At 38.4% G+C, this 27,789-nt stretch overlaps 2 protein-coding genes across 12 annotated transcripts in view; one reads left to right on the top strand and one right to left on the bottom strand.

Moving 5' to 3' along the window:
• LOC125058877 overlaps nucleotides 1-1,313 on the top strand; it is a 3,901-nt gene extending 2,588 nt beyond the window's left edge. Inside the window, exon 5 of the mRNA XM_047663020.1 lies at nucleotides 1,159-1,313. Coding sequence (XP_047518976.1) covers nucleotides 1,159-1,313 — 155 coding nt within the window. The remainder of the gene's footprint in view (nucleotides 1-1,158) is intronic.
• On the bottom strand, nucleotides 870-27,789 carry LOC125058190. Of its 11 annotated transcripts, XM_047662220.1 has the most exons (13): nucleotides 27,645-27,788; nucleotides 26,811-27,306; nucleotides 23,674-23,744; nucleotides 23,077-23,212; nucleotides 21,413-21,559; nucleotides 20,477-20,556; nucleotides 13,408-20,394; nucleotides 13,105-13,184; nucleotides 12,443-12,575; nucleotides 12,045-12,124; nucleotides 10,938-11,030; nucleotides 10,207-10,297; nucleotides 870-1,101 (listed from the first exon to the last, which is right to left on the bottom strand). In XM_047662220.1, the coding sequence occupies exons 1-7, from the start codon at nucleotides 27,765-27,767 to the stop codon at nucleotides 20,200-20,202; spliced, it is 1,248 nt and encodes a 415-aa protein (XP_047518176.1). In that variant the 5' UTR covers nucleotides 27,768-27,788; the 3' UTR covers nucleotides 870-1,101; nucleotides 10,207-10,297; nucleotides 10,938-11,030; nucleotides 12,045-12,124; nucleotides 12,443-12,575; nucleotides 13,105-13,184; nucleotides 13,408-20,199. The 11 variants fall into 11 exon arrangements, with proteins under 11 accessions (XP_047518176.1, XP_047518177.1, XP_047518175.1 ...); XM_047662221.1 differs by lacking the exon at nucleotides 10,938-11,030 and having other exon boundaries at nucleotides 870-10,297; nucleotides 13,408-14,251; nucleotides 20,204-20,394; nucleotides 27,645-27,789; XM_047662219.1 differs by lacking the exon at nucleotides 10,938-11,030.

Below are 27,789 nucleotides of genomic sequence, written 5' to 3'. Positions count from 1 at the left end.
ACAAGATAGGATAGCTTATATCTCAATTTATACCTGCAATATTATTTTATTGCAAATTATTTGTTTATTATTTGATAGTCACAATTCTAACAGATGGCGCTGTGTTGAAAGTACCAACGTTTCACATAAGCTACAATTTAATGACATAACCACCAAAAAAAGCATGGTGGTCCCCATGACTGGTGATCTCCTACCGTTTCCCTTGAATAGTTTACTACTATGTAATATAACAAAAACCTTAGCCACAGCAACGCTTGGCCGGTCTGCTAGTATCTTATATGATTTAGTTCTATTTACATATATAAATTATAAAAAATAAATCAGTGGCGCGACAACCTCTTTAGGTCTTGGCCTCAGATTTCTGAACCTGTTTCATGATCATTTTTTAAATCTAATAGGAAAGTAGGTGATCAGCCTCCAGTGCCTGACACACGCCGTCGACTTTTTGGGTCTAAGACATGTCGATTTCCTCACGATGTTTTCCTTCACCGTTCGAGTAAATGTTAAATGCGCACATAAAAAGAAAGTCCATTGGTGCACAACCGAGGATCGAACCTAAGACCTCAGGTATGAGAGTCGCACGCTGAAGCCACTAGGCCAACACTGCTCATATATAAATTATACCTCATTATATATTTATATTATAAAGATTTAAAGTTCGCGAGGCTGTACAGGGATTACCTCTGTATCTACTGAATCGATTTTGAAAACAAATTTTCCTATAGAATGTCACATTATTTGTGAGTGTTAAAAATCCCTGAAAACAAAAAACTTGCAAAGTAAGTCCAGGGCCGGATTTAAAGGTCTGGAGTTCTCGGAGCAACAAAGGCTCCCTGGCTCCAAATTATTTTCCAAATAAAATTTCAGTCGAGTTTTTCAATCAATAATTTATTGTAAAACCAAGTAGATTCCTTTAGTAATTAACAAACATAAATCTTTGTACTGGGCACAAATTCTATTTATGGGGGCGTTACGAGAAAAGTTATTTGTATTAATCGTGAAAAGATTTAGTACGTCTTGAAATCTCCTCAGAATATCCTCATGTATGTGTAACATCAGCTGCCCTTTTGATTATGCCACTTGCCGCGATATCTTCCATGCCTAAAAGGGACCAAATTAAATAGCTTTATAGATTCATATCATTATATATAATTACAGACAATAGGTGTCGTTTGGTCGTCCCGGAATGTGTTTTGAATCGTATTCAAAAGGGAACAACATCTGTTAACAAGATACATATGAAGAGAGCATTACAAGCAGCCATATTTATTTCTAATGTCTTAACGGAAAACTGTGCCATTGTTGGTAAGTGATTTTATTAATTACCCCCGCGAACTTTGTTTCGCCTTAATATGATTTTATTACTATGGCTACCTTTTTATAAGCTAAATAACAACATAAGGAACACTTTGATATCCCATACACACTGTTCGCTTTTCCGGAATAAAATCCAATTTTTCTCTACATAAAAACCTTCCTCAAAGTTGATAAAAAATAAATTTAAGAATAAATAAAAAAGAAAATACTCTAGCCGTCTTTGACTTTTGTGCTTAGCAACATATTTTGCGATTCATTTTTTTTATATCGATTTTACGGTAAAAAAGTCTGATCTTGTCTGGTTGAATTGAGTACAGCATATCGTGTACAATGTACTGTACATGCTAATACACTTTTCCTACATGGACTCACTTTAACAGCACTACGCGCTATAACTGGGGTTACCACCTTTTTTTGCAATAAAGAATAAAGAAATCACATGCGAAATAAAGTATTTTCGTGTACTTTATTGTTCTCATATAGTATAGACTATAGAGTACAATAACTTGAAATAACGTACAATACTTTATTATAAAGCACGAATGGCAACCCTAGCTATAGCCTATACCACACTTTCACTAATAAGAAAACTTGGGTTCACCTTTGCATTCTAACAAGAGGACCTGCGACTAATTATCTTAGCAATTCTAACATTATTCTGTTTTCTCCCGAGGGTTTAGGGATCTATACGTTACAGAAACGTTATACATTTTTTTAATTTTTTTATTTATAAACACGTTGCTACACTCAAAGATATGCTCTTAAATATATATAATTATATTATTACAATAATATTTATAGAAAAAATTTAACTATCTAATCTTATATACAAATTTTGTTTCAGATAAAGAAAATCGTCATGATGATCATACACAAAATATCGTTGCATGTTATAGAAAATACAGCCAAAAGGACTACAAAGTTGTAAGTTTATTAAATTTTGTTGTGGTTCCGAGAAGGAAAATGATTTTAAATATTTTAACTGTTTTACTTTGTTCTTTCTTAGGTTTTGTTAACAGAAAATAATATCAATCAAAATATAAACGTAACAAGTCCCATATTTCGGATGGAAGAAGTTGAATATTTCATGATATATGGGGAATTAAAGGAGACGTCACCTCGAAAAGTATTTAACTCAACAATTACGGTCACTATAAGCGTACGATGTCGATCTGAACCACCGCCGCTATTCTCGAAATGAAACTCGTGGAGTTATAAATGTTATGTTTATTGGCCGAACGTTAGTGATGGTGATACAATTATAATACAGCGAAGCAAGCTTATGACTAACGTCCGTCCGGCACGGCTGCGTAAATCTATCTGGTGGTTATACAATTAAAAACTTAAAACTAAACCTAAACTACCACGCTGGTAAAAGGGACCGACGCTACCTGCGCACCCGCCGACCGTTTCCAAGAATAACATCTGGCTTGCAGCTGCGTTCGTCGGCTTTCTTAACTGTATTGTTCGTTGTCCGTAACAGTGTCCCCTCAGCGAAACCTTCCTATGACGTGAAGCTTTCCGTAGGTAGGACAACGATGCGCGTCACTGGTCGTCTCAGCTGATGAAGTTTCGTTTCCACTTCTACTGATCGGGTTTCTCCATCAGGCCCGCTATGCGTTTTCGTAACAATTCCCCGCGGCCAAACATTGCGCGGCAGCAAGGGATCCATAATGATGACCACATCGCCGATCTTTACAGGGCTTTTCATTCTTGGCGTGTGTCCCCTGGCGTTTAAAGTAGGAAGATATTCCTTAACCCATCTTCGCCAGAATTCATCGGCTAATGCTTGCGCCGTCTTCCACGTTCTTTTAGTAACGTGTGGTGAGGTGCCTAATATAGGCATTGTGTCTGGAGCTCCAAGCAGAAAATGATTTGGAGTTAAAGCCTCTGGGTCGTCCGGATTTACTGGAACGTGCGTTAGTGGCCTTGCGTTCACACTGTACTCTATTTCAGTCATAAGCGTGCTGAAAGTTTCCTCCTTAGGGTACTTCTCTGTCAAGACGATTCTAATGGCGTCTTTTATTGTTCTTATTAAGCGTTCCCATGCACCGCCTTGATGCGGGGCTCCTGGAGCAATGTATCGCCATTCTGTCCGTTGAACTAGACATAAATTCTCGATCTCTGGAGTCCATTTTTCCATCGCTTTCCTTAGTTCTAAGTCTGCGCCTTTGAAGTTGGTCGCGTTATCAGAATATATAATTTGCGGCCAGCCTCGTCGCGCCGCCATCCTTCTTAGTGCCATTAGAGCCGAGTCCGTAGAAAGCGATGCAACTATTTCAATATGTACAGCTCTTGTACTTAGACACGTAAATATTGCTCCCCATCGCTTTTCATGACGGCGTCCTATCGTTACACAAATTGGGCCGAAATAGTCCATTCCACAATTTGTAAATGGTCGGATATGAGCTTCGGTTCGTTCGTTGTTAGTGTGCAGCGCCCTTCTATGCTCTTTCATAACGATTAACTTTGTAAACGTATGACGCCCATCTAATAGAATGGGATTTCTCGTCTCCTCTGCTATCGGTGTTTGTAACCGCCCACGTACACGCAGTAACCCATATTCATCGAGAAAAGGGTCGTATTTAGCCAAACGACTTGTTTTCTTAATTGGCTTCCCCTTCTTCAAGGTGTCGATTTCGTCTTGGAAGCTTTGATTCTGCGCCTCGCGTACCCATGCCTGTTCCGCATCTTTTAAGTCGCTTACGCTTAATCGGGTACTGCGATCCTTAAGCTTGCGTATAAATAGTTGGACGTAAGCTGTGGCTCTAATCAGCCGTTCATACTGCGAGAATCTCTCTATATCTGGTAGATCGTTTCTGTTGGCTCTCCTTTCGATTACGGTCATAGTTAGCACTTGTGGCTCGCAGCTTTCCTTTGGCCATGTTTCTTCAGGCCCGTAAAGGAACGCTGGTCCCACAAACCACCGGTCATTGTCGGTTTTATGGTCCAACGTTATTCTTGTAGCATCATCCGCTACATTTTCCCTGGTTGGAACCCAACGCCATTGACTAGCATCCGTCGTTTCGGTGATTTCAGTCAATCTATGTGCTACAAAAGGTGGGTGCCTTGCTTTATCATTTCTGATCCACTGTAATACCGTCGTTGAATCCGTCCATAGCACGATCTTGTTTGGTTCAATTCTGTGACCTTCTGTAATGGCCACAGCTAATCTCGCTCCGATAAGGGCTGCCTGTAGTTCTAGCCGCGGTATACTCTGTGACTTAATAGGTGCCACCCGTGCTTTTGCTGTGATGAGTCTGACGTCAATTACATCGGTTCCAATTCGCCAATATGCCACGCTCGCATGTGCTTGTTCAGATGCGTCACAGAATACATGCAATTGTAGCTCAGCTCCCCTCGTGTAATTATACCATCTAGGTATCTTCAGTGTTTTTACATTTTCTAACTGACACAACCACTGTTTAAACTCCGAAGCTTGGTCAGTGGGAATTTCTTCATCCCATCCTGTTTTCAATCTCCATAACTGTTGTAGAATTATTTTCGCCGTTACGGTATAATAACTAATTAACCCTAACGGATCAAAAACTGACATAACGGCTCCTAAAGCTTCTCTTTTAGTCGGCTGCCTAATTCCCTGCTTCACTTCTTGAGGAACTCTGTGGAGGCTTGTGTTAAAGGAAAGTACATCTTCTGCGGCCTCCCAACTTATTCCTAATGTCTTCTCGTAATGCAAGGGTGTGGTTCCCAACTCTTTGGGGCTTGTAGAGCGAAGCTCAGGAGGCGTAGCTTCCACTATCCTTTGTGAGTTTGAATTCCATCCAGCCAATGTAAACCCAGCATAGCTATGAACTTCAATCACTTCTTGCATTGTTTTTATGGCTTCGTCTTCGGTATCAAAGCTATCTACGTAGTCATCCATATAATGATTTTTTGTTATAGCATTATGAGCGTTCGGATGTGTAGTACGGTAGCACGAAGCGTTGTAATCCCTTACGCTGTGTGCTAGAAATGGCGAGCTCTTAGCGCCAAATATCAGTGAAGTCATAACGTATTCTTTTGGGGGCTTATCTCGATTTTCACCCCGCCACAGAAACTTTTGAGCAACTTGATCGTCTTCATTCACTTTAATCTGCAGGAACATTTCTCTAATGTCGGCTGTTGTCGCGTATTTTCTCTCGCGAAACATTAATAATATACCAGGCAATGATTGCAATAAGTCTGGCCCATCTAGCAGCTCATCGTTCAAGCATACTTCATTTGATCTTGCCGCTGCATCAAATACTAGACGAACTTTACCCGGTTTATTAGGGTTGGTTACAGCAAAATGAGGTAAGTACCACTCTTTTGATGTCAATATTCTGGTTCTTTCAACAGGGTGGGCGTAATTCTTCTCCAACAGGTTATTTATTTGTTTTGTATATGACTGTTTAAACTCGTCCGACTGATCCATTTTCCGTTCAATGCTTTTAAGCCGCTTAAATGCCATATTATAGCTTTCTGGGAATTTCGTGTTATCAGTCTTCCACGGCAATCCCAGGTAGTAACGCCTTTCCCGTTTCTCTATTGTTGTATTGAACAATTGAACTGCACGTGCGTCGGCACTTGTTAACCTTTTTTTATTATTTATACCCAAGGCATCTATTGCAAAACTTTGTTTTAATATCGCCTCTAGACGCTCATCTATTGTTTCTTTGTAAACGTCGATTTCTGCCGCCTTTTTGATGCAGTGTAAAACACGTTCGTTGTCTTCCATTAAACTTCGTATAGGTGCTGTACCATGTAAAATCCAGCCTAATCGTGTTAAAGATGCAGCCGGTTCATTTTTCTTCCCACTGTACACTTTTCGGGAAACGATGAGATGCCAATTGTCTGCTCCAATTAACAATTGTGGTTTAGCTTCGCCAATCATTTGTTGGAGTGGTAACCAAATGTTTGTAGCGCAAATTATCCGAGCTAATTCTTTGGCTACCAATATCGAAATCACGCATCGTTCGGGCTTTCAAAGTGTAATTAGCCCCTCCATCGTAGCGACTAATGTCAATTTTGACGTGTTGGCTCTCAAAATCTTTCGTTTGAGAACTAACTCCTTGAATTTTCAGCGGCTTGCTTGGCCCGCTCACACCTAATTCGTGGGCTAACTTTTCCGCGATAATTGTAATAGTCGAACCTTCGTCCAGTAGGGCATGAGTTTTTACGATCTTTCCATTTCGGCCTCTCACAGTTACGGGACATACTTTCAGTAAGACGGCTTGACATTCATCCTTTGCAGTCACAGAGGTCGACATAACAACTTCAGCCTCTGAGTTAGATGTTGATGGTTGCACCAACAATGGTTGTTGTTGTGGCTTGTGTACTACCCAATGCAACAACCTATGGTGCGCTTTTTCACACCCATCAATACCACATCGCTTTTTCCTGCACTGTGATCGTCGGTGATATTCTTCTAGGCACAAAAAACATGCCTTCGTTTCTCTCAATCTATCCCATCGTTGATTAAGATTCATTTTCAAAAACTCTTCGCAATGAGTTGCATGATGGTTGCCGTTACAGCATAGGCATCTGAGTTTCTTCTGTGTTGAGTAAACGCGCTCATTCGTTTTTGATCTAGGTTTACTTGTACCTAGCGATGTCGCTGTTTCTATTTTACGGCTATAGTTGAAAGTGAGTTGTAAGCTCGCTTCTTCTAAGAGGTATTTTGAGAGCGTAATGAGAATTGGTTCTTTCTCATTACTATTAGCCTTACCGTAGTCCGTCCATCTAGCCTGATAGTGCAGGTTAAGTTTAGACACTATTTCTCGGACTAAGGCCCCGTTACTCGTGTAGCTACGATCGTTTACACTTTTCAATAGCCACGCGATGTTTTGCACTTTTATTGCAAACTGGTTAAATTCAACCGCTGTATATCCCGGTCTGGGTAATCGTTTTATTTCTTCCAGCGCTTTATCAATTATGATCTCCGGTCGGCCATAACACTGATCTAGTGCATTCATAATAAGCTCGGGATCGCAGGCAGTACTCAATAATACGGCGACTGTTTCTTTAGCGGCTCCCGTAAGACATGTGCGTAATCTTGCCATGTTTTCCGCCTTAGAGTATTTGTAGAGCTTCGTGGAGTCTTCATAAGCAACTTTAAAGTAAAGCCAGTCGCAGACTTTCCCGTTAAACTGCGGCAGATCTTGAGCATGTCGTACAGGGGGTCTGTTTGTAGCTATTTTTTCAAAGGCTCCGATGAGCCGTTCCATCCCTTGATCATGGGATCGCGTTCTCGGCACGGAGGCCTCTTCGATAGGTGATATGGGCCGTTCTTTTTCCCACGACACACTGTGTTTCAATGGCTCCACGTGTTCTGGGAGCGCTGTGTCTTCTTCCCTATCACCTTGAGATAGATTATTCACGCCGCTATGACTTCTTAGCCATCTATCTACCATAGCAGCGGAGTTGTTTCCGTTCCGCTGTTCTGGCAAGCATTCGACGATACTCTCTTCGTCGTCTGCTCTGCTTAAGTCAACGGCGATTCTCTTCTTTAACAATTTCATTTCAAGCTCCATCTCTTGTTCCATCTCCTGATATTTTAATTCGAACTTTTTTCTTAAATGTTCTTTTTCTAATGCGACCAAGCGTTTTTGGACTTCGTATTCAGCTTGCCTTACACGGGACGCTTTCGACCTCATTGTATTTCTTGAGGTCTGTGATGCTGAACCCACAGGTAACAACTTTGAATCAACGGCTTCATTCTTCCGTATTGATTCAACTGACTCCCTGTCGTGTGTAATATCGGCTAGTCCACGTTCTAGGACTTTCGATGGCGATTCTAACGGCACGCGTTCTGTCCGTACATCTTCATCGATTTCTTCTGCCCTTGCTTGTCGGCTCCTTGTGTTCATTTTGAAGTCGATTGTATTCTTCGCTTCAATGAACTAGTGGACAATGCTTTCCGTCGGCGACCCACAGCAGCAATGCGTCGATGCGGCGAGTCACTTTGTACAGGCGATGAAGTCAACCCTCTGCACGTACTCCTGGGATGCAGGTAGTACTGCCGATGAAAATCTTCCTGGGATCGCAGGTAAAATCTTCCTTCTTCTCGGCGTCGATGCGTAGAGATTTATTCTTCTGGTTATCCGGCTTCTCGAAGGACCAAACTATAAGCGTACGATGTCGATCTGAACCACCGCCGCTATTCTCGAAATGAAACTCGTGGAGTTATAAATGTTATGTTTATTGGCCGAACGTTAGTGATGGTGATACAATTATAATACAGCGAAGCAAGCTTATGACTAACGTCCGTCCGGCACGGCTGCGTAAATCTATCTGGTGGTTATACAATTAAAAACTTAAAACTAAACCTAAACTACCACGCTGGTAAAAGGGACCGACGCTACCTGCGCACCCGCCGACCGTTTCCAAGAATAACATCTGGCTTGCAGCTGCGTTCGTCGGCTTTCTTAACTGTCCGTAACAGTCACAATGTCAAATAATCCAAGAAAGAGTTTCTCCAGTAAAACTAAAGTAGGGATAAGAGATCCACAAATCAAAAGATATATAGAACAAGAAGAGCATAATGTATCTGATTCAAAATCAATACAGAGAGAAGAGTCAGAAATGAAAATGGAGGTGGGTAGTTTAACTGATGAGAAAAAAATAAATGGTCATTGTTCATGGAATAAATGGGACAGATCACGTTCTCTTACCAGTTTAAATCCAGGGACAATCTGCAACACACTATCAAATACCTCGTTTCATGATACAGAATATGGAGATGTTGATAAAAACGTTATGTTTGAAGTTACAAGTGAACTGATGAAAGGGAACCTAGTATCCAAGTCAGAAGAGTGGATTTCGCGATTCACACAAATACTGGAAGAAGCTCTTAATCAGGTTCTACAAGAGGCAGCTTTTCAGACAATACCTCCACCTTGGACGATGTATGAGGCTTGTGAGTGTATTAAACGGGGATTTAAAAATGACGCTGATATTGTTGATGCGGCAAATAAGTTGGGGGATATTATATTTGATAATGGAGCTTTGAGAGGTGAGATTTTCTTCCAGCATTTATTTGCATAAAAAGTTAGAGTCACGGATTCACTTGGTCCTAAACAGCTTGGATCATCGTATCTTTACCTCAATTAGTTAAATAATATGTTGTTTTTTGTTTTATTAGAATGTTAAATGAAAACGTAAATTTACACTAATATTTTATTACTTTCAACGTTTTTCTAAAGAAATTTGTTATTTATGTTGAACCGTTGTTACAGGTAAAATTAACCACAACATAAATCCATCTACATTTATGAAAATCTATAGTTACGGCGTTTACCTCGTTGATACGTTACAGGTAAAATATTTACACATTAACTCCCTTTTTCATAAAAACTCAATTTAATTACACTATTTTAACTAGAGTTCTGATTTCTCTTGCTTAATTATTGTTAGCGCTGTTATGATAGAGATATCTGAAGCAGCAAAGTTTTGAATAACCTTAGATTAATTAGGGAAAGATGAGTCGAGAGACAACTTCAAAAACGTGTTGAATTGTGAGATACGGAAGTCACATATCGCGGTAAGTATCGACTCTGAATCTTTCCCTAAGAAAATCACCTCGAAGTTTACACCTGACGTTCGAAGTCAGCAATTCAAAATACGTTAATTAGTGCGATTTGACAGTACGTGCTTCTTGAGAATAGAACTAGTTAAAACAGTGTAACAATTTAAAGAAGGGAATATAAGCGTATCAAACGCCCACGCGCACGATAAATTACGAACTGAGTTTCACGAAACCAATGTATGTGTAACCCGATTTGAGTAACAACGTTCTATTCTTTTCTCTCTGGGCGATGTTCACATTGTCGCCTTTGTGCAAACGTGCAACTGTTTGAACTGAACAGGATATTTGAGCCTTATTTAGTGGTCTGGAACTGGAATCGTCACCTGTGGCACAGGCTGAGATGAGGCGCGGCGTGCTTGTCGGCTGTCTTGCAAATATAAAGTATACGTTTGGTGCGTGCGTTAAGTATACCACCTGAAAAAATATATTTATATATAGGAGGTATATTTGTTTAATACATATAGGAGTACTCTAAGAATAGTTTTGTAGGAGTGTTGGCCGGTTTAGCAGGCAGCAGCTCAATAGTGCGTTCAAACCCCTCGTCGGCGTCCATGCGTCCGGTTGTCTCTCTCCCTAAAATATTGCGAGGGGGCCGATGGCTGGCCATGCGTCATACTCGTGAACGGGTGCTACTTGTGGTAAATGGTCGTACTTGAATTCGAGTATGCGGTGATGTTAGTTATTTCGACTATGTGTTTGCGTGTTGTTCCCACGAGAATGTAAGTGCGTGCTCCTATTTCACCATGCCTCCTGCTGATAGAGGACAAGTCTTTGTTTTTTTTTTAATTTATGTTATTATTATTAATTACTTTATATTTCATGTGGAATATGGTGTAATTGTTGCAGCTCCTTACAAATGTTGTGTAAAAAAAAATGGCGATTAAAAAGAGTGGCGGAGAGTTTATTGCCAGTTCCTCTCTTCCGTTCTACGCCCTTGATTTGAGAACTGGCAGTAAATGTAAAATTAGAAGCATTAATATGTATTTCGTTACTGCCGAGTCATAAGTGTATATTATGTTACCTATAGGTATGATTAAATGATTTTTTACTTTACTTTCTTATCCACTCTCACGTACGGGCCGCGCGACTGTTTTCACGTCAACCGTACAGCTACTCGCGCGTCTTAGACCCGCGCGCATTGCGCCCGCTACATCGCAACAAAAACCATTATATCTATTGAAATATAATAACTACAACTATGAAAAAAATACTACAGCATAGGTTGAAGTATATAGATTAAAACACATTTTGTAATAATTGGATAATGTTAATAAATTAGTACTTAAAACGGGATAAAACTTTTGAGTCTGAGCAAAAATGCTTAAATTTTTTATAGATATAGGCCTTACGCCGTTGTTTTTTTTCAGAATCTTGTCTGTGGCACTTGGCTCTTGCTTTCATATATTTTTGAATTTGGGATTTGACGAATCTATCGTCGTCAACGGTCAAACTTTGAAGTTGTTTTAACTCGTTGTACGAGGACCGCTTACCGCAAGTAGATTTGTTACGATTTGTATTAAAATCGCGTACTTAGGTATTTATTGTGTTTATATGTAATTATTGCATTTGTGATATTGTGAATTTTATGCAATAATTTGCCTATATCATTTAGTTTAATCGGTGTTGTGATATTTACAGTGTATGTGCAAAGTGCGGATTCCAACAGCGGTTTAGTTGTCGATGATCAGAATTTAAATACTGTGATAAATTTCAATTGACGATGGCAGATAATACAAAATTGACTGATGAAGAGAGAGCAGAAATCAGAGAACAATTTTCTCAGGTAAGTGCCTTAAAGTTATTTATTTTATTGTATTGTTCCGTAATTTTTACCGGTGACTGCACCAGTACAAATGCGTTAAGCCTTATTAAAATAAAGGAATCGCTCTTTTTGAAATAAGCATCAAAATTTGATAAAAAGTTTTCTTTTCCCGGCAAAAACTGAAGAAGTTTATCTTTAGAGTGATGGGCTCGTTCCTGGACCTAAAATATTGTTGAAAATTTACATGTATAAGTTTAACAAATATATAACATAACTTGGGCCAATCATTAAAATTTTGATTGTCCATGTTTGATGTCATTTGTTCCAAAAGTTTAATATCTCATAAAAATAAAAAAATAGAAAAGTAATTTTGCATAAATAATGCTACTTAATACTTACTGATGTCATAATCTTTCTAGCCTTTGAACGGGTGATTCTGGATGGTGTCGGATGATTTTGGGATGTTTTTTGTGGCGAAGCTGAAAAACAAACTAAATTGAATTTATTACGTATCGACGTCGTATGTTTAAAACGCCGAATTATGTAAATCTACACTTACTAATATTAAAAAGAGAAAAGATATTTTGTAGTTGTAACAAATAAATGCGAAAACGGTTTCAAAATTCTTTCACAATTTTAATGCTACATTACGCCAGAGTAACAGGCTACGATATTTACTGAAATTTAATGTTGAAATATGTTATGTACCGCGCAGAATAAATATAATTAAAAGCCTTCTTTTTATTACACAAAATCCTTATATTTTTAAACTAAAAATGTCACTTTTACAAATATACCTTCATCGCTATGCTCATTTATTGCATCGATTTCATTAAACGAGTTATTCAAATCCGGCGTCTCAATATCGAGTAGTAACTTGGCTAATAATTTCTCAGCTGCCTGTACATTTTCGTCATCTTTGAAAACGCCCTAAAATATAATTGCATTATATTAAGTTTAAAGAATGTAAAGTGATAACTCAATGGCACGTCAATCAATCTTTTGTGTCTCATATCTTCTTTGCCGATGAGTAGGGATGCCTACAAATTCAAATTTAATGACGTGGAATAAGTGATACATGTATCTTATGGTCCATAATAGACATATTTTTTTTTATCGTCCATTTTTTTAAATCTATGACATGCCGGTATATAATCGAATCGAAATAAACTTCCTTAGGTGCCCGTTTTATTGCAAAACAGTTTATTATAGTATATAAGTAATCACTACTAAATTAAAGACTATCTTTACGATGTTATATTACAAAATGAAGGCCCTGGCCACGTGTTTGAAGACGATAAACTCAAAAACTACTCTATTGCTGTAAATACTGTAATATAACGGTATAAAGCCAAATCACACGAAATTCACGCGAGTGATGAGGGCAGTGAGAAATAAATGAAATATATGGTGAATATTGTTAGTTACACAAAAGTGTAAGAGAATATAAATATTTTACCTGTAACGCATCAACGAGGTAAACGCCGTAACTATAGATTTTCATAAATGTAGATGGATTTATGTTGTGGTTAATTTTACCTGTAACAACGGTTCAACATAAATAACAAATTTCTTTAGAAAAACGTTGAAAGTAATAAAATATTAGTGTAAATTTACGTTTTCATTTAACATTCTAATAAAACAAAAAACAACATATTATTTAACTAATTGAGGTAAAGATACGATGATCCAAGCTGTTTAGGACCAAGTGAATCCGTGACTCTAACTTTTTATGCAAATAAATGCTGGAAGAAAATCTCACCTCTCAAAGCTCCATTATCAAATATAATATCCCCCAACTTATTTGCCGCATCAACAATATCAGCGTCATTTTTAAATCCCCGTTTAATACACTCACAAGCCTCATACATCGTCCAAGGTGGAGGTATTGTCTGAAAAGCTGCCTCTTGTAGAACCTGATTAAGAGCTTCTTCCAGTATTTGTGTGAATCGCGAAATCCACTCTTCTGACTTGGATACTAGGTTCCCTTTCATCAGTTCACTTGTAACTTCAAACATAACGTTTTTATCACCATCTCCATATTCTGTATCATGAAACGAGGTATTTGATAGTGTGTTGCAGATTGTCCCTGGATTTAAACTGGTAAGAGAACGTGATCTGTCCCATTTATTCCATGAACAATGACCATTTATTTTTTTCTCATCAGTTAAACTACCCACCTCCATTTTCATTTCTGACTCTTCTCTCTGTATTGATTTTGAATCAGATACATTATGCTCTTCTTGTTCTATATATCTTTTGATTTGTGGATCTCTTATCCCTACTTTAGTTTTACTGGAGAAACTCTTTCTTGGATTATTTGACATTGTGACTGTTACGGACAGTTAAGAAAGCCGACGAACGCAGCTGCAAGCCAGATGTTATTCTTGGAAACGGTCGGCGGGTGCGCAGGTAGCGTCGGTCCCTTTTACCAGCGTGGTAGTTTAGGTTTAGTTTTAAGTTTTTAATTGTATAACCACCAGATAGATTTACGCAGCCGTGCCGGACGGACGTTAGTCATAAGCTTGCTTCGCTGTATTATAATTGTATCACCATCACTAACGTTCGGCCAATAAACATAACATTTATAACTCCACGAGTTTCATTTCGAGAATAGCGGCGGTGGTTCAGATCGACATCGTACGCTTATAGTTTGGTCCTTCGAGAAGCCGGATAACCAGAAGAATAAATCTCTACGCATCGACGCCGAGAAGAAGGAAGATTTTACCTGCGATCCCAGGAAGATTTTCATCGGCAGTACTACCTGCATCCCAGGAGTACGTGCAGAGGGTTGACTTCATCGCCTGTACAAAGTGACTCGCCGCATCGACGCATTGCTGCTGTGGGTCGCCGACGGAAAGCATTGTCCACTAGTTCATTGAAGCGAAGAATACAATCGACTTCAAAATGAACACAAGGAGCCGACAAGCAAGGGCAGAAGAAATCGATGAAGATGTACGGACAGAACGCGTGCCGTTAGAATCGCCATCGAAAGTCCTAGAACGTGGACTAGCCGATATTACACACGACAGGGAGTCAGTTGAATCAATACGGAAGAATGAAGCCGTTGATTCAAAGTTGTTACCTGTGGGTTCAGCATCACAGACCTCAAGAAATACAATGAGGTCGAAAGCGTCCCGTGTAAGGCAAGCTGAATACGAAGTCCAAAAACGCTTGGTCGCATTAGAAAAAGAACATTTAAGAAAAAAGTTCGAATTAAAATATCAGGAGATGGAACAAGAGATGGAGCTTGAAATGAAATTGTTAAAGAAGAGAATCGCCGTTGACTTAAGCAGAGCAGACGACGAAGAGAGTATCGTCGAATGCTTGCCAGAACAGCGGAACGGAAACAACTCCGCTGCTATGGTAGATAGATGGCTAAGAAGTCATAGCGGCGTGAATAATCTATCTCAAGGTGATAGGGAAGAAGACACAGCGCTCCCAGAACGCGTGGAGCCATTGAAACACAGTGTGTCGTGGGAAAAAGAACGGCCCATATCACCTATCGAAGAGGCCTCCGTGCCGAGAACGCGATCCCATGATCAAGTGATGGAACGGCTCATCGGAGCCTTTGAAAAAATAGCTACAAACAGACCCCCTGTACGACATGCTCAAGATCTGCCGCAGTTTAACGGGAAAGTCTGCGACTGGCTTTACTTTAAAGTTGCTTATGAAGACTCCACGAAGCTCTACAAATACTCTAAGGCGGAAAACATGGCAAGATTACGCACATGTCTTACGGGAGCCGCTAAAGAAACAGTCGCCGTATTATTGAGTACTGCCTGCGATCCCGAGCTTATTATGAATGCACTAGATCAGTGTTATGGCCGACCGGAGATCATAATTGATAAAGCGCTGGAAGAAATAAAACGATTACCCAGACCGGGATATACAGCGGTTGAATTTAACCAGTTTGCAATAAAAGTGCAAAACATCGCGTGGCTATTGAAAAGTGTAAACGATCGTAGCTACACGAGTAACGGGGCCTTAGTCCGAGAAATAGTGTCTAAACTTAACCTGCACTATCAGGCTAGATGGACGGACTACGGTAAGGCTAATAGTAATGAGAAAGAACCAATTCTCATTACGCTCTCAAAATACCTCTTAGAAGAAGCGAGCTTACAACTCACTTTCAACTATAGCCGTAAAATAGAAACAGCGACATCGCTAGGTACAAGTAAACCTAGATCAAAAACGAATGAGCGCGTTTACTCAACACAGAAGAAACTCAGATGCCTATGCTGTAACGGCAACCATCATGCAACTCATTGCGAAGAGTTTTTGAAAATGAATCTTAATCAACGATGGGATAGATTGAGAGAAACGAAGGCATGTTTTTTGTGCCTAGAAGAATATCACCGACGATCACAGTGCAGGAAAAAGCGATGTGGTATTGATGGGTGTGAAAAAGCGCACCATAGGTTGTTGCATTGGGTAGTACACAAGCCACAACAACAACCATTGTTGGTGCAACCATCAACATCTAACTCAGAGGCTGAAGTTGTTATGTCGACCTCTGTGACTGCAAAGGATGAATGTCAAGCCGTCTTACTGAAAGTATGTCCCGTAACTGTGAGAGGCCGAAATGGAAAGATCGTAAAAACTCATGCCCTACTGGACGAAGGTTCGACTATTACAATTATCGCGGAAAAGTTAGCCCACGAATTAGGTGTGAGCGGGCCAAGCAAGCCGCTGAAAATTCAAGGAGTTAGTTCTCAAACGAAAGATTTTGAGAGCCAACACGTCAAAATTGACATTAGTCGCTACGATGGAGGGGCTAATTACACTTTGAAAGCCCGAACGATGCGTGATTTCGATATTGGTAGCCAAAGAATTAGCTCGGATAATTTGCGCTACAAACATTTGGTTACCACTCCAACAAATGATTGGCGAAGCTAAACCACAATTGTTAATTGGAGCAGACAATTGGCATCTCATCGTTTCCCGAAAAGTGTACAGTGGGAAGAAAAATGAACCGGCTGCATCTTTAACACGATTAGGCTGGATTTTACATGGTACAGCACCTATACGAAGTTTAATGGAAGACAACGAACGTGTTTTACACTGCATCAAAAAGGCGGCAGAAATCGACGTTTACAAAGAAACAATAGATGAGCGTCTAGAGGCGATATTAAAACAAAGTTTTGCAATAGATGCCTTGGGTATAAATAATAAAAAAAGGTTAACAAGTGCCGACGCACGTGCAGTTCAATTGTTCAATACAACAATAGAGAAACGGGAAAGGCGTTACTACCTGGGATTGCCGTGGAAGACTGATAACACGAAATTCCCAGAAAGCTATAATATGGCATTTAAGCGGCTTAAAAGCATTGAACGGAAAATGGATCAGTCGGACGAGTTTAAACAGTCATATACAAAACAAATAAATAACCTGTTGGAGAAGAATTACGCCCACCCTGTTGAAAGAACCAGAATATTGACATCAAAAGAGTGGTACTTACCTCATTTTGCTGTAACCAACCCTAATAAACCGGGTAAAGTTCGTCTAGTATTTGATGCAGCGGCAAGATCAAATGAAGTATGCTTGAACGATGAGCTGCTAGATGGGCCAGACTTATTGCAATCATTGCCTGGTATATTATTAATGTTTCGCGAGAGAAAATACGCGACAACAGCCGACATTAGAGAAATGTTCCTGCAGATTAAAGTGAATGAAGACGATCAAGTTGCTCAAAAGTTTCTGTGGCGGGGTGAAAATCGAGATAAGCCCCCAAAAGAATACGTTATGACTTCACTGATATTTGGCGCTAAGAGCTCGCCATTTCTAGCACACAGCGTAAGGGATTACAACGCTTCGTGCTACCGTACTACACATCCGAACGCTCATAATGCTATAACAAAAAATCATTATATGGATGACTACGTAGATAGCTTTGATACCGAAGACGAAGCCATAAAAACAATGCAAGAAGTGATTGAAGTTCATAGCTATGCTGGGTTTACATTGGCTGGATGGAATTCAAACTCACAAAGGATAGTGGAAGCTACGCCTCCTGAGCTTCGCTCTACAAGCCCCAAAGAGTTGGGAACCACACCCTTGCATTACGAGAAGACATTAGGAATAAGTTGGGAGGCCGCAGAAGATGTACTTTCCTTTAACACAAGCCTCCACAGAGTTCCTCAAGAAGTGAAGCAGGGAATTAGGCAGCCGACTAAAAGAGAAGCTTTAGGAGCCGTTATGTCAGTTTTTGATCCGTTAGGGTTAATTAGTTATTATACCGTAACGGCGAAAATAATTCTACAACAGTTATGGAGATTGAAAACAGGATGGGATGAAGAAATTCCCACTGACCAAGCTTCGGAGTTTAAACAGTGGTTGTGTCAGTTAGAAAATGTAAAAACACTGAAGATACCTAGATGGTATAATTACACGAGGGGAGCTGAGCTACAATTGCATGTATTCTGTGACGCATCTGAACAAGCACATGCGAGCGTGGCATATTGGCGAATTGGAACCGATGTAATTGACGTCAGACTCATCACAGCAAAAGCACGGGTGGCACCTATTAAGTCACAGAGTATACCGCGGCTAGAACTACAGGCAGCCCTTATCGGAGCGAGATTAGCTGTGGCCATTACAGAAGGTCACAGAATTGAACCAAACAAGATCGTGCTATGGACGGATTCAACGACGGTATTACAGTGGATCAGAAATGATAAAGCAAGGCACCCACCTTTTGTAGCACATAGATTGACTGAAATCACCGAAACGACGGATGCTAGTCAATGGCGTTGGGTTCCAACCAGGGAAAATGTAGCGGATGATGCTACAAGAATAACGTTGGACCATAAAACCGACAATGACCGGTGGTTTGTGGGACCAGCGTTCCTTTACGGGCCTGAAGAAACATGGCCAAAGGAAAGCTGCGAGCCACAAGTGCTAACTATGACCGTAATCGAAAGGAGAGCCAACAGAAACGATCTACCAGATATAGAGAGATTCTCGCAGTATGAACGGCTGATTAGAGCCACAGCTTACGTCCAACTATTTATACGCAAGCTTAAGGATCGCAGTACCCGATTAAGCGTAAGCGACTTAAAAGATGCGGAACAGGCATGGGTACGCGAGGCGCAGAATCAAAGCTTCCAAGACGAAATCGACACCTTGAAGAAGGGGAAGCCAATTAAGAAAACAAGTCGTTTGGCTAAATACGACCCTTTTCTCGATGAATATGGGTTACTGCGTGTACGTGGGCGGTTACAAACACCGATAGCAGAGGAGACGAGAAATCCCATTCTATTAGATGGGCGTCATACGTTTACAAAGTTAATCGTTATGAAAGAGCATAGAAGGGCGCTGCACACTAACAACGAACGAACCGAAGCTCATATCCGACCATTTACAAATTGTGGAATGGACTATTTCGGCCCAATTTGTGTAACGATAGGACGCCGTCATGAAAAGCGATGGGGAGCAATATTTACGTGTCTAAGTACAAGAGCTGTACATATTGAAATAGTTGCATCGCTTTCTACGGACTCGGCTCTAATGGCACTAAGAAGGATGGCGGCGCGACGAGGCTGGCCGCAAATTATATATTCTGATAACGCGACCAACTTCAAAGGCGCAGACTTAGAACTAAGGAAAGCGATGGAAAAATGGACTCCAGAGATCGAGAATTTATGTCTAGTTCAACGGACAGAATGGCGATACATTGCTCCAGGAGCCCCGCATCAAGGCGGTGCATGGGAACGCTTAATAAGAACAATAAAAGACGCCATTAGAATCGTCTTGACAGAGAAGTACCCTAAGGAGGAAACTTTCAGCACGCTTATGACTGAAATAGAGTACAGTGTGAACGCAAGGCCACTAACGCACGTTCCAGTAAATCCGGACGACCCAGAGGCTTTAACTCCAAATCATTTTCTGCTTGGAGCTCCAGACACAATGCCTATATTAGGCACCTCACCACACGTTACTAAAAGAACGTGGAAGACGGCGCAAGCATTAGCCGATGAATTCTGGCGAAGATGGGTTAAGGAATATCTTCCTACTTTAAACGCCAGGGGACACACGCCAAGAATGAAAAGCCCTGTAAAGATCGGCGATGTGGTCATCATTATGGATCCCTTGCTGCCGCGCAATGTTTGGCCGCGGGGAATTGTTACGAAAACGCATAGCGGGCCTGATGGAGAAACCCGATCAGTAGAAGTGGAAACGAAACTTCATCAGCTGAGACGACCAGTGACGCGCATCGTTGTCCTACCTACGGAAAGCTTCACGTCATAGGAAGGTTTCGCTGAGGGGACACTGTTACGGACAACGAACAATACAGTTAAGAAAGCCGACGAACGCAGCTGCAAGCCAGATGTTATTCTTGGAAACGGTCGGCGGGTGCGCAGGTAGCGTCGGTCCCTTTTACCAGCGTGGTAGTTTAGGTTTAGTTTTAAGTTTTTAATTGTATAACCACCAGATAGATTTACGCAGCCGTGCCGGACGGACGTTAGTCATAAGCTTGCTTCGCTGTATTATAATTGTATCACCATCACTAACGTTCGGCCAATAAACATAACATTTATAACTCCACGAGTTTCATTTCGAGAATAGCGGCGGTGGTTCAGATCGACATCGTACGCTTATAGTGACCGTAATTGTTGAGTTAAATACTTTTCGAGGTGACGTCTCCTTTAATTCCCCATATATCATGAAATATTCAACTTCTTCCATCCGAAATATGGGACTTGTTACGTTTATATTTTGATTGATATTATTTTCTGTTAACAAAACCTAAGAAAGAACAAAGTAAAACAGTTAAAATATTTAAAATCATTTTCCTTCTCGGAACCACAACAAAATTTAATAAACTTACAACTTTGTAGTCCTTTTGGCTGTATTTTCTATAACATGCAACGATATTTTGTGTATGATCATCATGACGATTTTCTTTATCTGAAACAAAATTTGTATATAAGATTAGATAGTTAAATTTTTTCTATAAATATTATTGTAATAATATAATTATATATATTTAAGAGCATATCTTTGAGTGTAGCAACGTGTTTATAAATTAAAAAATTAAAAAAATGTATAACGTTTCTGTAACGTATAGATCCCTAAACCCTCGGGAGAAAACAGAATAATGTTAGAATTGCTAAGATAATTAGTCGCAGGTCCTCTTGTTAGAATGCAAAGGTGAACCCAAGTTTTCTTATTAGTGAAAGTGTGGTATAGGCTATAGCTAGGGTTGCCATTCGTGCTTTATAATAAAGTATTGTACGTTATTTCAAGTTATTGTACTCTATAGTCTATACTATATGAGAACAATAAAGTACACGAAAATACTTTATTTCGCATGTGATTTCTTTATTCTTTATTGCAAAAAAGGGTGGTAACCCCAGTTATAGCGCGTAGTGCTGTTAAAGTGAGTCCATGTAGGAAAAGTGTATTAGCATGTACAGTACATTGTACACGATATGCTGTACTCAATTCAACCAGACAAGATCAGACTTTTTTTCCGTAAAATCGATATAAAAAAAATGAATCGCAAAATATGTTGCTAAGCACAAAAGTCAAAGACGGCTAGAGTATTTTCTTTTTTATTTATTCTTAAATTTATTTTTTATCAACTTTGAGGAAGGTTTTTATGTAGAGAAAAATTGGATTTTATTCCGGAAAAGCGAACAGTGTGTATGGGATATCAAAGTGTTCCTTATGTTGTTATTTAGCTTATAAAAAGGTAGCCATAGTAATAAAATCATATTAAGGCGAAACAAAGTTCGCGGGGGTAATTAATAAAATCACTTACCAACAATGGCACAGTTTTCCGTTAAGACATTAGAAATAAATATGGCTGCTTGTAATGCTCTCTTCATATGTATCTTGTTAACAGATGTTGTTCCCTTTTGAATACGATTCAAAACACATTCCGGGACGACCAAACGACACCTATTGTCTGTAATTATATATAATGATATGAATCTATAAAGCTATTTAATTTGGTCCCTTTTAGGCATGGAAGATATCGCGGCAAGTGGCATAATCAAAAGGGCAGCTGATGTTACACATACATGAGGATATTCTGAGGAGATTTCAAGACGTACTAAATCTTTTCACGATTAATACAAATAACTTTTCTCGTAACGCCCCCATAAATAGAATTTGTGCCCAGTACAAAGATTTATGTTTGTTAATTACTAAAGGAATCTACTTGGTTTTACAATAAATTATTGATTGAAAAACTCGACTGAAATTTTATTTGGAAAATAATTTGGAGCCAGGGAGCCTTTGTTGCTCCGAGAACTCCAGACCTTTAAATCCGGCCCTGGACTTACTTTGCAAGTTTTTTGTTTTCAGGGATTTTTAACACTCACAAATAATGTGACATTCTATAGGAAAATTTGTTTTCAAAATCGATTCAGTAGATACAGAGGTAATCCCTGTACAGCCTCGCGAACTTTAAATCTTTATAATATAAATATATAATGAGGTATAATTTATATATGAGCAGTGTTGGCCTAGTGGCTTTAGCGTGCGACTCTCATACCTGAGGTCTTAGGTTCGATCCTCGGTTGTGCACCAATGGACTTTCTTTTTATGTGCGCATTTAACATTTACTCGAACGGTGAAGGAAAACATCGTGAGGAAATCGACATGTCTTAGACCCAAAAAGTCGACGGCGTGTGTCAGGCACTGGAGGCTGATCACCTACTTTCCTATTAGATTTAAAAAATGATCATGAAACAGGTTCAGAAATCTGAGGCCAAGACCTAAAGAGGTTGTCGCGCCACTGATTTATTTTTTATAATTTATATATGTAAATAGAACTAAATCATATAAGATACTAGCAGACCGGCCAAGCGTTGCTGTGGCTAAGGTTTTTGTTATATTACATAGTAGTAAACTATTCAAGGGAAACGGTAGGAGATCACCAGTCATGGGGACCACCATGCTTTTTTTGGTGGTTATGTCATTAAATTGTAGCTTATGTGAAACGTTGGTACTTTCAACACAGCGCCATCTGTTAGAATTGTGACTATCAAATAATAAACAAATAATTTGCAATAAAATAATATTGCAGGTATAAATTGAGATATAAGCTATCCTATCTTGTAAGTTGGATCAAACCGCACACGGTGTGCAAATTTGATTGAAATCGGTTCAGTAGTTTAGGAGTCCATAGCGGACAAACAACGTGACACGTAATTTATATATATATTAAGACTTTCAAAGTACTACTTAGTTATGTCCTTGTTGTAGCCATATTTTTACTGTCTACACATTTAATATAATTTGTATTTATTTTGTATTACATTTTCTATTTTTCCATTAAAGGCACTTCTAGGTTCTAAAACCTAGACGGTATGGCTTTTCTAGTAGGTACAATTATACTAGAAGTACCTAATTTCATGCTGATTATTATATCTATTGTAACATTCACTTGTTAGAGTTTTTAGACTAATATTTTTATACCTGCATTTCGAATTTCCTTTATAAAGTTTAATTTCTTTAAAAACACATCCTCATCAAGCACAAGAAACCAAACTTTGGTTCTTACGTCAATCTTAAACAATGTTTGCAAAGCTGTGATATTAAAATTATTAGTTTCCTGAAAAAAAAAATGTTCAAGTTAAGGTCACACACAAAGATAAATTGAAAAATCCTGCAATAATGATAATAATCAATTTTAAAAGGAATAATTTTATACTACTTTCTGATCAGATTTAACCTCTACTGAATTCTAACCAAAACCAAATTTGACTTTTTGTTACAAAAGCCCACAGGAGATGATATTATGCAATTTCTTAAAATATATAAGAAAAACATTAAGATTAAAGCCACCCTAATTAAGCACAAGCAACATTATTACCTTATTAACCTAACTTCAGATAATGTTAACAAAAAATTGCAACAATAAATATAATATTTAGTTAACACTTAAACAAATACACAATCAACAAAAATTATAATAATATGTACATATCAATAAAATTGTTTAACTACTAAAACTGGTAGAAGCAACAGAGATCTTCAATGAAACCAAATAAAGGCAAGAGATGTATTTCATACCAGCATGTCATGTAAGTCATCTTCAACAACGTCTTTGCTTATTTTCATATCATGATCACCTTCAAGTGATGCTGAAAATTATATTTCAAACATTATGCTCACCAATTAACCCTTAATAACCTAGAGTTTCAATTTTGATACTAATATTTTAGACCGAATATTCACATTACTATTAGTTTTTTTTTATATGTTGGCTGTATGTATTTTACTGTTGTATAGTATTCTATCCAACGAAATTAAAAAAAAAAACAAATGTCATTATTGTTTTATTTTATCTGTGACATATTACTTGCGCGGCAAAGTGAACAAGTAAACACATTTTACTAAAAGTTTTGTTGAATATAAATTTGATATATTTTCTTTTTCTGAAGAATATAAATACTTTTGAGGTAAGTGAATACATTATTTTCGCTATGATATAATTATTTTTAGCAAATGCATGTTTTACTTGAAGAAATTAGTGCTTTTTTTTGGTATCAATATTGATACTTCAGGCATTCCGCCCTACATAAAACCTACCTACTAACTCTTTAGCTATAAAACTTTTTGAACTTTCGTTTCATATTTTTTCTGCATAGCTTGGTGTGGGGATTACTTTTGTTTTTATTTATTATAGAAATTTATCCAAAATGCGGCCAGAAGAGATTGAGAACATATTGAAGCGGTTAGAAAATGGTGAAATTTCGGAAGACGATTCCACCGACAATGAAGATGACATAGACTATTATTCGAGCCAAAGAGATCGTCTGATGGAGCTAGATGATGAAGAGGATGTAGGTAATTTTCCCACTGACCCAAACTTGGATGCAGATCCGCCTGCAGCAAACGTAGATACCGACATGCAACATAATTTAGAGACTGTTGAACGAAACCCAACTCCTACAACCAGCAGCCAGAACAACCTGCAAACTGCACCTTTCAACTCTAGAAACTTAGTGTGGAGAGTAAAAAATATGGATTTAGTCCAAAATGCTTTTCAGTTTGCTGGAAATACTGTGTATTCACAAGAAATTATGAACTTAGACACTCCATTTCAGTTTTTTTCTTATTTTTTCGGTGAAGACATTTTGAGATTTCTAGTGGACGAGTCAAATAAATATGCCTTCCAAAAGAATCCCAACTTTACAGAACCTGTAACTGTCTTAGAATTACGTAAATTCATTGGAATTCTTATTTTTACTAGTGTATATCATTATCCTAGTGTCCGGTCATACTGGTCAAACATTACAAAGTTTGAACCCATAGTACAAACAATGAATCGCAACAGATTTGATAAAATTAGAGAAATTTTTCACATGAATGACGACTCTAAACATTTGCCCATTGATCACCCCCAGCACGACCGACTGCATAAAGTAAGACCAGTGATAGACTATTTGAACAAGAAATTTATTACTTTACCATTTGAGCATCGTCTATCACTAGACGAGCAGATGTGTTCCACAAAAATGAAACATTTTATGAAACAATATTTACCCAACAAGCCCCATAAGTGGGGATTCAAATTATACGTGTTATGCTCTCTGTCTGGTTATGCCTACAGTTTTGAGATTTACTCGGGAGCTAAGGACATGGACCGTTTACCTGGCGAACCAGACCTCGGAGCTGTGTCGAATACAGTTATTCGATTGCTATGACCAGTACCAAGGCATGTCAATCATATAATTTATTTTGACAATTTTTATACGAATATTCCTCTGGTACATTACTTGACCAACGAAGGTATTTATTGTCTTGGAACAGTACAGAGAAACAGGCTTGGAAAGTCGTGCAAGTTGCCGGAGAAACGGGAGATTATGAAATCCAACGTACCCAGAGGAACATATCACGAAAATGTGGCCTCTCACGAAGGCCTAGAATTGTCGGCCACAAGTTGGAAAGACAACAAACAGGTATTATTACTATCCACGTATGTTGGCGCTGAACCAGCGGATACTATAACCAGCTACGAAAAAAAACTAAAGGCCAATATTCAAATATCATGTCCTCGGGTTGTAAAAGAATATAATGCACACATGGGCGGCGTTGATTTGATGGATAGCTTCATTGGTCGATATCGCATCCGCATAAAGTCGAGAAAGTGGACAACGAGGCTCTTCTACCACTTGTTAGACATGACTGTCATCAATGCTTGGGTACTGTACAAAAAGGTAAACACAAGGAAAAGAAAACTTCAAAAGAATATTATGAAGTTAGCAGATTTTAGAACTGAGCTTGCCGATACTTTATGTAGATATCAAAGTCACTCAAAAAATAAAAGGGGCAGACCCAGTACCAACAGTCAACAAGACAATACAGTACCCTCTAAAAAACCCCGGACAGGTGCACAAGTACTACCCCCAACTGACGTGCGTTCCGATTGTATTGGCCATGAAAAAATATTTATGGAGTCTAGGAATAAATGTAAATTTAGTAATTGTAGGAAACTTACCTCCTGGTTCTGTAAAAAATGCAAAGTATCGTTATGCGATAATAAAAACAATCGATGTTTCGCATTATTTCATGCATAGGTCATTTAAGATTTCTTTATGGCCATAATGCCTGAAGTATCAAAATTGATACCTGTTTTTTTTTTTAAATAAATATGTAAAATAAATACTTATTGTGATTTATTTAGCTATTTTTCCCTTCATCTAGACCCTCAAGCAAATACAGTAATATTTAAAAAAGAAGACTCGCGTAAATCAGGCTACTAAGGGTTAATACTACTTTTAACCTACTTCAAAAAGAAGGTTTAAGTTATGTGATATTGCAATTGGATAATATGAGTATGATAATCTATTTATGCTTCCAATGCACATCAGCTTAATTTCATAAGTGCATGTACATTTATATGTTTGTCCAGAAATTTTCTAGAAACTATGACTTAGTTTCTAGGAAATTTCTTGATTAAGAAATGATCCTTCTCGCTTGAGAAGTACTTGAAATATGGGTATAGTATAAGTATCTAATAATGAATAAAGAACGTGTGTTTTATTACATAAGTGCATTTATGTTTATATGTTTGTCTACAACTTTCCTAGAAAGTCATTAAGAGATAATCCTTCTTAGTTCAGTAGTAATTTAAATATGGGCATATTCAGTGGGCAGGTGTTTAAAGACCTTTTTATATTATATTTAAGTGTAAGTGTACTAACCAGTTACATGACCTGAAGTAATATTATTGGAATTGTTTTGAAAATTCATTTGATCATTCATATCACATTGTTTTGGCACTGTAACTTTACTTTCAGTTTGCAATGTAAAGAATTCTTCTTTTTTTGTTTTAGATGATATAGGTGTTGGTAAATGTGCATGAACCTGATGAGGTTGCAAATTGCTATGGTTAGCATTTAAGTAACACTCTGGGTTGTTAGAAGATTCATTCCAATTTATTGCATTTGGACAGACACTTAGCACACCCAAAGTATTGCTATTATGTGTGTTCTGGGGAATACAGTGTGAAAAATTTATGTTAGCAATAGAACGGCTTTGTCTACAGAATGTATTATACATTTTTTCTGATGGCTGGTTAAAAACTGCATTATTGTTAAGGGAAGTGGATATAGTATCATTAAAGACTTCATTAGGCTCTGGATACCCTGTATTTATTATAGGTTTGCTTTGATTTGCTCTTGCTTTGATAAACGCTACCTGTAAAAAAAAATTTGATAAAGAAACTTAATTGAAAACAAGATAATTTTAAATTACACTAATTTAAGCTAGTAAACTTGTCCTACTAAATATACTGTAAATTAAATTAGTGTGTAATAAGACAGATTATTAAACTTAAATAATTTTATTTCGGAATTTGAGGGTAGGTGTTTTAGAAGTGCATTGACAATGTAACTTTTAAAAGGTACTATCCAAACATTTCGTACAACAATTTGTTAAAACTAGGCATTTTGTTAACCGTATAAGGACAGCTCCAGATCTACTAACTGATTGTTGTCCTGATAGAAATGGCTTCGAGAGATAGAATGAAGACTTACACTTTGTTCAGGCAAATTCCACACGGCGTCTCCTGTCAACGTATTAAAGAAGTATGGTCTTCCTGAGTATCTTTTAGAATGACAAACCAACCATTCACAAGTTGGGGATGCATCAGTATTCATTTGTATTAAGGGAAGAGAAACA

This window comes from Pieris napi, chromosome 18, assembly GCF_905475465.1.
Source record: "Pieris napi chromosome 18, ilPieNapi1.2, whole genome shotgun sequence".
Classification (NCBI taxonomy): Eukaryota; Metazoa; Arthropoda; class Insecta; order Lepidoptera; family Pieridae; genus Pieris; species Pieris napi.
This window is presented reverse-complemented; position numbering and strand designations above follow the sequence as displayed.

Bases quoted from the DNA above. Each gene is read 5' to 3' on its own strand.
- LOC125058190 (XM_047662215.1), bottom strand. From the start codon at position 6,190: ATGATTGGCGAAGCTAAACCACAATTGTTAATTGGAGCAGACAATTGG.